Source organism: Abramis brama (assembly GCF_963993115.1).
Source record: "Abramis brama genome assembly, chromosome: 3".
In the NCBI taxonomy this organism is placed as follows: Eukaryota; Metazoa; Chordata; class Actinopteri; order Cypriniformes; family Leuciscidae; genus Abramis; species Abramis brama.
The window spans coordinates 57,694,676-57,707,414 of NC_139965.1; the positions used below are offsets into that span (position 1 = coordinate 57,694,676).

Sequence of the window (12,739 nt, forward strand, 5' to 3'; positions counted from 1 at the left end):
CACAGCAGCAGGTTGTTAATGGGTCTGTGGCTTGACACCAATCTCTGGCTCTACAAAGACACATTTTTTATTGCCATGTCCCCTTTTGTGCTAGATCTGTCTCCGTTTCTATGGATGGCTATTGTAGGCATGAAGGAAAAGGGAGTACAGTTTTTTGTTGCGCTGTTTATATCCAGCACTTAGTTAGGTTAGATAGGTTAGGTTAGGTATTTGTTTTCGGCAAAAAGGATACATATTTGTATTAACAGGGTTGCTATCATTTTGCTATCAGATTTTTTTATTGTAAAATTCAAATTCAAGTCAAATATCTCTTAACACGTCCTTAACACAGACTTGCTCAAAACAAATTTGGATCATCTTATCTGATTTCTGACACTAAATCAATTATTGGTCTTTAGCAATAATACGGTTTGTGAGAAGTGTTTGAATTCGGTTCATATAGTGAGGAAGGCATAGACCTTAGTCATGTTAGACACCATATTGAATTTAACATGGATGAAAGCAAGGCTGTGAGGGATAGATGTAGGGCATAACTGTTTGTTGTTGTTTTATTTAGTTACTTTTTGTTCTCAGGTCCCTTGTCCTGGTTGGATGGCTCGGATGTTAGTTATTCCAACTGGCTCCGGGAGCCCTCACTGAACGCATCCTGTGGCTCCATCAGAAGAAATTCTGGATTTCAGTGGGAGACCACCAGTAACTGCAGCCAGGAGCTCTACTTCATCTGCGAGTTTGGTTGGTCTCTTTTTTATATGAAAATATTTGGTATTTTCACTTTATTTTGATGGTCCACTTTAGACACTCTTCTATACAAGTAACTTTGCAACTACATGTCAGCTAACTCTCATTAGTGTTAGTAAACTGTCTGCTTAATATCTGATAACACTTTATTTTGATGCTCCCCAACAGACATGCTACTGACTACAAGTAACTTTGCAACTACATGTCAACTTATTATACTAACCCGAACCCTTTACCTAACAGTCTATTACAGCCTACTTATATTCTAATGAGTAATCTACGCCTACGATCGGTCAACGAGCGACGGCTCGTGGTTCCATCACAGAGAACCACAAAATCACTTTCCAGAACATTCTCATTCACAATTCCAAGCTGGTGGAATGATCTCCCCACCCTCATCCGGGATGCAGAATCCCTGACAACATTCATAAGACAACTGAAAACTCATCTCTTCCTTGAGCACTTAACCTCATTAAAAAAAAAAAAAATCTTTCCTTTTCCTTTAATCCTCCCTTATCGGGCTTATGCTACTCTGAGCAATGCCTGAACTTTGTATTTTGAGCTCTTCTTGCGTTGTTTTTGCCTCTTCACGATGACTCGCTTAATTTAGTCCTAAATTGTAAGTTGCTTTGGACAAAAGCGTCTGCTAAATGACTAAATGTAAATGTATCTGACATGTAGTTGCAAAGCTACTCATAGCTAGTAGAATGTCTAAAGTGGACCATCAAAATATAGTGTAACCCAATATGTTCCTCCTTAACTTTCCTTTTTGATTTGTTTTGAGCGTGAGTTAGTAATCAGTCAATGTTTTTTTAGAGTCTGAGCGCTCTTTAGCCTGCGCGGACCACAACGCTACGCTTCATTGTGGCTCTGGTCAAGTGATAGAGATTGATGACAGCTTCTACGGCAGGAAGACGGTGCATTACTGCAGGTCCAGCCACGCTCCCTCACACGCTCCTCCACAGCAGGACGAGTGCAGCTGGATCGATATAGTAGATACTGTCTCAGGTACATCCACTGCAACTCTCCCACTATTATATGACACTTTCCATGAATAGGTTACACTTAGGTGTCCCATGAATTCAAACTGTTCCTTACTGCATCCATTAAGATCAACCATTCAACTCTGTTACCCAAACTACACACTTACATGTGTTATCTGTTAACTGTTATCCCTTCACATATCCATTGATCTCAATGAATTTATTAAGTTTGGTCTTTTTGAGTTGTATTTTTATTTACTGTTTATTCCTAAAAAACACTCATATCAGAGTTTTAAACTGTATTTACACGTCCCACTATATTTTGCAGTACGTGCACTGACGTGTACTTAAAGTGTAAGAAAGTACTGGTAATATAAGGCAACTACATGGGTTAAGGTGAGGTTTATGGGTAATTCAGGGTTAGTATCTAGTTATAACCCAGTTATTGCAATTACTATAATGAGTACATAGTATGTACATGGGGACAGGACTGTAAAATAAAGTGCTACCCAAAATTTGGCAACATGTTTGTGAAAATTCAAAACGCCATATAAAAAGTTGGAAATTTCAGCAGCTCATATAATATTTTGTTTGACCTCCCAAGGTTTACAATCAATAGCAAAATATCTTCCTAACAATTTGTTAAGAGTTTTTTTTTTTACCTTACTGTATTAATGGAAAGTGCCATAAACAATAAAGTACATTTTATGATTTCAGGCTTTGTAACTTAAGATTTATCATATATTTGCAAAAGTGTTTCATGCAACCACTCCCTAACCTATACAGTTTATTATTAGTGGGGAACATATGGACTTTCTTTTTTTGTGACTGAAACCATGAAGGGCAATATAGCGCAAAAAGCTTCTTTATCATTTACAAAAGCACTCGACAACTATCAGATTACATGCTTCTTAGCCTTAAAAAGGAAATTATCCCCATCTGTACGCACGGATTCAATATTTACAGAGGTATTCACACAATGGTTTATTTGAGTATGTACAATTGTGTATTCAGCAGCATGTAGTGATTAATGTTCGCGATTATTTGCACACTGACTGTAAACTGTTCTGTTTCTTGTTTTCTGTGAAGAGCACTGCCACGGGCTGCAGGTGTGTCAGGCTGCTGCCGATATATCATCTTTTGGAGAGCCGTGCCCTGCGCTGGGAAGCTACTTATCAGTGGAATATCACTGCAAAGATGGTCAGAACTCTTTTCTCCTACAAATGGTGTAACGTCAAATGAAATCTCAATGTTACAGTTTCCTTACATAAAAAGCATCATATCTGATGTTGATAATATGGTGCATATCTAATGCTCACTGTGGCCTTTAGACACTTTGTTTATTACCCCGGTACGTGACTTTTTGCATGGATTCTGTCATCTTATCTGTTGCACAATCCTCCATTTATTTAGACATGTCGGTCGAAAGAACATTTCAGTTACACAAGCAATACTTAAAGGTACACTATGTAACTTTTTTTGGTTCAAAATTAACTACATTTAAGTCAATTCATCATCAATCCTTCTTCCAAAACATGTTTTTGTCTTTCTCTGATTCGCTACGATGAGCCTATTATAAGTGTTTATATCTTAGACCTGTCGGGATGGTTTTCATGGGAAATTGTGGACATACAGTACGTCACTCGTGTCTTGTCATATCCGTAAATTGAGAAAAGTTGACACTTTGATGTGTGTCTGGTGTGGAAGTGGCTTAGGTTAGTTGTTGAGAAATGTTGACATGGAGCCGCTAAATCTCCAACCTCCGGGAAATCACCCTTTTTAAACAAACGGCGAACAGAGGAGAGAAAAGAGAACGCGACAGAGCTCGTAATAAAACAAGAATCAACATAGGCTTGGCTTTTCAGGGATGTCGAGAACTGAGAGATTTGAAATGTTGAAAAGCGACACGGAGGTGATGGTGTTTTTACACTCGACAGGTTAGTAGGGTATTTTATTGAACAGATAAATGTCCATATGTAGCTCTCAGACAGAGGTCAATGCAAAGCATTATCTATTATGAACGAACGGTCATATTCGTCCGCACAGTCACACAGAGCCGAAGCACAACCAAAACAATGTTCTTCCACAAAATACATGCAGTTAGAGTTACAAAGTGTACTGAACCTTTGAGACAAAAAACTGTCCTGAGACTTTTACAAATCAAAAGTTGACCATGTTTAAATAATTCCCCATTGAAGAATGTCTTAACATCTACTCTAATCTTGAACTTTTTTATGATTTTTGTTTTATTCCCAAATTTGAATAATACTGACATCTAGACTTTGGGATGATATTAAGACATTGTGCTTCTTGTTATCAGCTCTACATCTGCTGATGAGCAAACTGGCTGCTGTCTTTGACAACATTACCATCACAGTGAAGTGGTTGCTGCATCCATTTCAAGGCAACCTCACGTGCACTTTGAGTGCTGGAGATGGACACATCATTGATAATTACAGTCCAGAGGAGTGAGTGTTGCCCTTCTGCATGGCATGATGCAACATAATAGCACTGAGTTATTAAAATAGCATTTCATTATATATGTTAACCCTTGTGAAAAAGAAATACACTTAAGCATACTTTTAAAAAGATTACTTATTACGGAAATAATATATTTTAAAAGAATGTACAGGACTGAATGAAATGAAAATGTATTATAGTTGAAATTATGCAATTAGTTAGACTTACTCTGTCAAAAATAAAGGTTCCAAAATGGTGTTTTGGCAGCAATTCCATAAAATAACCGTTTTTGTCTCTCCAAAGAACCTTTCAGTGAAAAGTTCTTAATAGAACCATTTTCTTTCTTAGTGTGAAGAACATTTTAATAATCTAAAGAATCCTTTTGTGGAATGGAAAGGTTCCATGGATGTAAAAGGTTCTTCATGGAACCATCAATGCAGATAAAGAACCTTTATTTTTAAGTGTAAGAATGCTTTTTGGACCCACTTATGTAGGATATCTTTATATATAATTGTATAATTATATCTATTCTCTTCGGAATATTGTTATAGAGTATTACTAACAAGCATTTATGGTAAACTAAATTAGACTTTTAATGACATCTCTGTTGAAACATGCATGTTGTAATTAAACATTTGTAATAATGATGCAAATTTAAAATATATTAACTTATCAAATAACATACTACTGTTAAAATTATAATCATGTTATAACTAACATGTGCTTTAGTATGTCCAACACATCAAAATAAGTATACTTCACTAAAGCATGACAAAAGATTATTCAAATATAATGAAAAAAGTGTTAAAAGAAAAGTGTCATGAAAATGTACTTTCTTTAAGTGCACTTAAGAGGTCTTTTATTTCATTAATATTATATTATCTAGTATAGCATAGTTTTTTTATACTTTCAAGTAAACTACAAGTGTACATTCAGCACAATCTTTATATATTATTTTATAATTATATCTATTGTCTTCGGAATATTGTTATAGAGTATTACTAACAAGCATTTATGGTAAACTAAATTAGACTTAAAGGCATGCATGCATGTCATGTTTGTAATTAAACATTTGTAATGATGATGTTGTAATTAACATTTAAAATATATTAACTTATCAAATAACACTACAGTTAAAATGATAAGTGCTTTAGTATGTTCAACACATCAGAATAAGTACTTCACTAAAGCATGACAAAAGATTATTCAAATATAATGAAAAAAGTTTTTTTTTTTAAAGTGTACTTAAGTGTGTTACGAAACATGGAAATTTCCTTTCTTTTTGAGTGTACTTCAGAGGTCTTTTATTTCATTAATATTATATTATCTAGTGTAGCATAGTTTTTTTTATACTTTCAAGTGTAAAATATGCCTTCAAGATTTGAAGTAGCCTACACAATACAATTAAGCACACTTCTTTATCACAAGGGAACTTTGACTGACTAATGCTTGACTGTGAGAACTCTTTAGGATGGAGAATGTGGTCCATAAGTACAGTCGCGCTGGAGTATTCACTGTCGGAGTGGAGTGCAGCACCAGTGAATGGCATGTGACAGCCCACAAAATCATCACTATCCAGGAACCACTTGGAGAGTTTGGGACTATAAAGTGCCACAGCATGAATCAATCCACAGACTATACCAACTGCAAAGCACTTTATAATAACCCTCTGAAAATCCAAGTGGAGTTAGACGCAGGTAAAAAATAAATGTTATTATTATTCAATTATTTTCTGATGAAAAGGAATACAATTTTATAGAAGCTTGTTTCCACCATGGCATAAAAATAAAATAAAAAGGTAATTGCGACTTTTTATTTCACATTTCTGACTTTTTTTCTTGCAATTGCAAGTTTAAATCTCGCAATTCTGACTTTATTTTTGTAAGTTTATATCTCGCAATTCTGACTTTATTTGTATACATTTAAATCTCGCAATTCTGACTTAATTTTTTTACGTTTATATCTTTATAAAAAGATATACTTACATTATTTCTTGCAATTGTTGCAATATTTTTAAGTCTTATTATCCATTTACTTACATTCATTTTCAACCACTAGATGACAAAAACATGTGTAGTGATTCAAAGGACATTATATAAGTGTTAAAAACGGACAAAATCTAAATGAATCTTTACCTCCATTAGGAACAAATATAACCTACAAAATTCAGCATGGAGATACAGAGCTGGTGTCCGCATCTGCTATCAGAGGGATCGTTCCCCATGACATCCCTGTATCTCCAGAGGTACAGCAGAAGCTCGGGCCAGGCTGCCACCAGCTTACTATTGTGGCTGTCAACGGGGTGACACCGAAAGATGTCTCCACCGTCCTGGATCTGTGCTTGCTGGAGCCGGTGGAAGGCCTCATAGCAGTCGTGGAGCTCGAGCACGAGCAGTGTCCGGTGCGTGTCCTCCAGGTCAATGTGACTCTGGCTCGGGGAGCTCCGGTGCAACTGCATTTCATGCTGTCTGGAGCCAATCACACCTTCTCTGAGATGCATGAGATGCTGCATGGAGGTCCACAGCTTTTCCACGTCTCAAACACAATACAAGGTGCTTCCATTTGATTGACATGTACTTTGCATGGCCAAAAGTGGATGTTTCATTTCAAAACATTTATAGTTTTCACGTGACGTCACACCCTTATAGAAAAGCCAGCCTGAAGGGCAAAACAAGGCTTTCCTCTTCTAACCCATACGTTACTTTTTCCAGGTTTGTGCTAATGTACTAAGATATTGTTATTAAAAGACCAAATTCAGTATCTTATTGATGACACATAAGCAGATGTGCACAGAATATGAATGTGACACATTAAGCTAAGTTGCCCTCCAGGTCTTCGCGCCACTGAAATTATGAAAATGGATTTGGACATACTGTACATTTAAATATACATTATAATGAAACAAATGATCCTAACACTTTTGGCTATGTAGCGTGTATTTTGCATGTTCTTCAGTCTGATTGTTTCTCTATCCTATCATTTAGGCACATTTAATGTTGTGGTCCGAGCAGAGAATTCATTCTCAAGCATGGAAATGGACGGTGGAAACACAACAGTTTATTGTCACAACGAAACAGTGAACCAACAGGATGGAGACACAGTATGTGATCCAGAGTCAAACACATAAACACACGCGTCATACACGCATTCAATACTTAAGCTCAAATTCAAGAGCTCTATGTGAGATGTTGTTGATTACCACAGAAGATCATTTCAGCATCATTAGTTTGTAAAAACAAATCGTGTTTACAACAATGTAATGTATAGAAAATGCATGCAAGTCTATTTTGGTTATATCATTTGGCTGTATTTTGAAATAATGTGTAATTTAGCATTATTCCAGTGCAATGACTTGCGCCTTATAGAGTTCCACTGTAAATGCATTATTGTGCATACATTGTTGTGTCACACTTTAGTTCAGGGTCCAATTCTCACTATTAACTACGACTTTTGCCTCAATAAACTCATAATTACGGCTTATTAATAGTTAGTAAGGTAGTTGTTAAGTTTAGGATTAGGGATGTAGAATAAGGTCATGCAGAATAAGGCATTAATATGTGCTTTATAAGTACTAATAAACAGCCAGTATCATAGGTATCTATATGCATGCTAATTAGCAACTAGTTAATAGTGAGAATTGGACCCTAAACTAAATTATTACCCATTTTTGTTGGTTTTTACAAACTGATGGTATTCAAATTATTTCCTGGATGCCATATATGTTGTCAATACTTTTACTTTTACTGAACCCAGAACATTCCTGTAAAAAAGGCAGTACATCCATTACACTTCTATAATTTCAACAGATCGGTGAGCATGTGAGAATTCCCAGAGCTAATCTGCATATCACTGTAGATCCAGAGATCCCAGTCATCGGCACTACCAGCGTCAAGCTATCTGTTAATAAACTTAATGATGACAACGCTCTCTGGACGTGCAGTAAGTACCACTATAACTCAATCACAAATATTGTGTTTTGATCCAGGGATGTCTATAATAACTGAAGAAATCTCAATAGCAGTTACTTGGACAGTTTTCTAAACGATTTCTAAAGAAACTGGCCGATGATTAAACATTGACCATATTATTGTGAAATACTAGCAATATATGTTGCTTGCAATCAGTTTAGTCTGAAAACATGGATACTTTTGAATAGCCATCAGTGGAGAAAGATGCTTTTTGTCACGTCTGTTAGGACAACCGATATTATCGGGGTGGTCACTGTGATTTTGCAGTGCAACATGTTCCTGGATCAACGTGTTTTATTGATCCTGACCTGGAACAACATTCCTGTCCAAAAATGTAGTCCTAGATCCCTAAATCTAACCCTGCTCATAAGTTATCCCTAAAAATCAGAGGGAAATGATGGTGAATAACACTGATGTAGAAGCACATAACCCTGGTTTTAAGCCTAAACTTGACATTAACTGTAAACTTTTCCCTCAAATCTGATTGGTTGATTGGAATGATGTTCCAGGATCAACAAAGAGCATGTTGGACTTGGTGAAATCACGTTCACGCTTTCTTTCCCTTTTCTTTGTACTGTAGGTGGCGCTTGCCCCTGTCCGGCTGAAGTGAGAACTAGAGATTATGAGATATCCGAAGCTTGTCTTCCACCAGTATACAGTTTCTCAGTGTATACTGTACATGGCACGTCACATAATCACAGGCAAACTGGAACCAGATGCATCACTGTGATTCCAAGGGAAAATATGAAGCTCACTCTTACGTAAGAAGAATGTAACCGATTGGATTAATTTGATCAAAATGTATTTGTTGTCATTTGTGCTACTTTGAAACCGGTCTATACTTTATGTCCTGTCTCTTTAGCTGTTCCAACTGCGCTCCAGTGAACGTTGCCGATGGTGTGAAGCTACAGGTGCAGTGTGAAGGATGTGAGAAAATAGTTTGGTACTTCGAGAAGTCTAAGAGTTTTAGTGTAAGTGTTTTTAATTTGTGTTATGACATGACAGTCATTAAACCTGTAGCTTTAGAGTGATCTTTCAGTGTGCTTTATGAAAATCAATCCAGTTTTGCATGCAATCCCTTATGAAAATTAAGTATACTTTAGCATGCTTTTAAAATAAGTGCTTATTACGAAAATAATATACTTTAAAAGAATATACTTAAGTGTGAACTGAATGTAGTGTTTAACACACTTAATTGCATGTTAATTCGTAATTATTAGAAAATGTATTATATTTTAAATGTATAACAAATGCAGTTAACTGAACTTTAGAGTGCTTTTTCAACCCACTTAAGTACATCTTTATATGTAATTTCTTAATTACTTCTATATTTCGTTGAAATATGATGAAAGTGTACTGCCGAACGCACTGACAAGCATTTATAATGTTGTTTCTATTTAAACTGGTTTTTAAATGTATTTGTTCTTACATATTTGTAATGATAAAGTTGCATTTAAAATAAATATATTAACTTTAAATGTAATATCAATTAACAACCTACAATTAAAATTATTTAACATGTACTTTAGCATGTTAGCCAACACTAAACACTTCACTAAAGCATGACAAAAGATTTTAAAAAATAAAATAAAATGTAATTTAAAGTAAAACTTTCAATTTGGCATTATTACAAAGTGCACTTAATTGTTAAGAGTCATGAAAGCATACTCTTTTTAAAAGACCTTTTATTTAATTAATATTATAATTAAAATATAGGCTACCATTAATATTATCTGCATGCATATTTTTTTAAATATCTAATTGTAAAATTTAAAAAAAAAGTATCAGTACACTTAATCTCACTTCTTTTTTACAAGTGACCCACATCAGTCTTTTTAAACATGACACAATGTGTTTGGATGGTGTATTAAAATACAAATGACTTTCTTCCAGCTTTTCCAAAGCCACTGTTACTCAGAGTCAGTGAAAAAGCCATTGATACAGCAGGCAGAGGGCAGCAGCTCGTATACCATCGAGAGTGATGTACTTCAAAGTGCAAAGCGGGATATCACAGTGGTGGTTTATGGTAAGAGTCGCTTTACTTGTAAATTGTACCCATTATTCTGTGGAGTGGCCCCAAAATGACTGAAATCACACTTAAAAAATTATGAATTTCAATGCACAGATAACAACATATCAAAACAAGCAGCACCTGCACATGCCGTTTTTGGTTACTTTTACATAAATGCTGTTATAGTGATTTTAAAGTCAGTTCTCCTCAAGTTCACACAGTTTTACTTTATCACAGTAACTAATGTAAATATATTAAAAAACGGTAGCACTTTATTTTACAGTCCTGTTCCCCATGTGCATATTATGTACGTATTATAGTAATTGCAATAACTGGGTAATAACTAGGCACTAACCCTAAATCTACCCCTAAACTCAACCTTAACCCATGTAGTTGCCTTATATACCAGTACTTTCTTAGGTAAGAAAACTCGTAAGTACATGTAAATGCACATACTGTAAAATAAAGTGCAACCCTAAAAACAGTAAATTATGCATAATTACATGTAACTAATCCTAAACCAAACCCTAACCCTATAACGTAAATTCTGTTAATTAATACTATCAGTACTTATTTGTGTAATTACACTGTAATAATGACACCTTAAAATAAAGTTTAACTCCAAATTATTTGTGTGACATATTAATATTTGGTCACACTTTATTTTAAGGTGTCCTTGTTACAGCGTAATTATACGTACTGAGTAATATTAATCAACTACATGTACTTACAATAGGGTTAGGGTTTGATTTAGTGTTCATTGCATGTAATAATGCATAATTTACTGTTATTGCTATAGTAAGTACATGTAATATTTGTAACAAGGACACTTTAAAATAAAGTGTTTCCAAATAAAGTTTAACTTGTGTGACTAATATTGATGAAATTTGAGACCCCAATTGATTAATGCCAATTCTGTGTTTTCTCTTAGCTATCAAAGACAGCTTATCTGGATCTGCTAGATACACTGTTCCCATTGTTGGTGCATCCGATACTGATCCTGATTCCTCATCAGAAGTCCTTTCGCCTTTGCCGACTACAGAGTCTCAATCTTCTCATACTACCGACGAACCCCTCAAGCCTGTAACGCCTCCCGTCGTCTTGCGTCCTCCGTCCTGCATCATTAGCCCTCTCGTGGGTGATGTTCTCTCTCCCTTTAAGATCAGCTGCTCTGTAGATCCATCTTTCTGCAAAGCCAGGCCCTGTGTGTTCTGCTTCAAAACTGCCGGTGGTGAGAAATGTGATTTTTGTGAAATTTTGTTCTTCCTGATAAAAGTAAAATCAGCCTATGCATATAGAAGTTAACTCCTAGTACTTTGACCTGTTTTGCAGGTAATTATTTTTACTGTGGCGCCGAGCCCACCGTGGAGTCGCTTTACCTCCCTCTAGGGAATGTCCATAACAACTACAGTCTGGAAGTGGACATCACTGTTAGGAACGCAGCGGGTGTTACTGCTGACACTGCTGTAACCACTTGGGTTTGTAGTTGAGCTTATTTGTTTATGAGCATCTTTTCAAAAGAAAGTAAAAGAAAGAAAAAAAACACTTACAATTCAGCTAAATTAATTAAACAGATGGCTCATTCTCATCAGAGGTGGACGAAGTACACAACTTCCTTACTTGAGTGAAAGTATAGATACTACTGGTCAAATATTACTCCGTTACAAGTAAAAGTTGTAAAGACCTATTTTTACTTAAGTAAAAGTACAGAAGTACTCGATTTTAAAAGTACTTAAGTATCAAAAGTAAAAAGTAAATGTCAATGCATTGTTTTGTTGCATTGTTGTATGTAAGTAGGCTACCGTATGCCTCTGAATCTATGCCTGCATACCTAACCTCATATCAATATCAAATTTATTTCTAGAACACAGTTCCAGTAGTGGGATTGAATGTGAGATTGAATAAGTGCACTCAATAACGTCCACAATGGTTTCGGACACCCAAATGGCTGTTCCCTCAAATATTGCCCTATTTAAAGTTTTTTGGCTTTTAATATGAATATGTTAGCCTTACTGTTATCTATAAGCAAGGGTGCTCCAAAAAAGTGACAAAATTCGCATTTAGAAGACCAAACCCAACGTTGAAAATGAAAATCAGGTTTATGTCAGAATCCAATGTCAGATTGACGTTGATCTCCAACGTTGGACAGACGTTGTATTGTGGTTGAAAATGAAAATCGGGTTGACGTCAGAAACCAACATCAGTCGGGTTCTGACGTCAACCCGACTTTCATTTCCAACCAAAATGCAACCCCTGCAACCAAAATCATGCCCTGACTGATGTTACTTTCTACTCAAGGACCTTGACAGAATTGTAGTGGAGTAAAAAGTACGATATTTATCTTTCAAATGTAGTGAAGTTAAAGTAAAAAGTTTCCAGAAAAAATAATACTCAAGTAAAGTACAGATACTCAAAAAGTTTACTTAAGTACAGTACTCAAGTAAATGTACTTTGTTACTGTCCATCTCTGATTCTCATATAACTCTGCCAGTAGTCCCTCAAACATGTAATAAATCCCTGCCAAATTTCAAGAAATTATATTTTTCCACTTCAGGCCCAAAATACCAGATCTGTAACGA

General features: G+C 35.6%; 1 protein-coding gene across 1 annotated transcript in view; it reads left to right on the plus strand.

Annotated features, from left to right (window-relative positions):
• Positions 1–12,739, plus strand: part of pkd1l2a (polycystic kidney disease 1 like 2a) — a gene marked incomplete at its 5' end in the record, with an annotated part of 28,395 nt that overhangs the window by 1,119 nt on the left and 14,537 nt on the right. Inside the window, 13 exons of the mRNA XM_084107764.1 lie at positions 574–732; positions 1,555–1,746; positions 2,811–2,921; positions 4,042–4,189; positions 5,652–5,878; positions 6,326–6,733; positions 7,166–7,281; positions 7,988–8,120; positions 8,730–8,910; positions 9,012–9,120; positions 10,043–10,175; positions 11,092–11,391; positions 11,493–11,638. Of these exons, the coding sequence (XP_083963890.1) occupies positions 574–732; positions 1,555–1,746; positions 2,811–2,921; positions 4,042–4,189; positions 5,652–5,878; positions 6,326–6,733; positions 7,166–7,281; positions 7,988–8,120; positions 8,730–8,910; positions 9,012–9,120; positions 10,043–10,175; positions 11,092–11,391; positions 11,493–11,638 (2,363 nt within the window). The remainder of the gene's footprint in view (positions 1–573; positions 733–1,554; positions 1,747–2,810; positions 2,922–4,041; positions 4,190–5,651; positions 5,879–6,325; positions 6,734–7,165; positions 7,282–7,987; positions 8,121–8,729; positions 8,911–9,011; positions 9,121–10,042; positions 10,176–11,091; positions 11,392–11,492; positions 11,639–12,739) is intronic.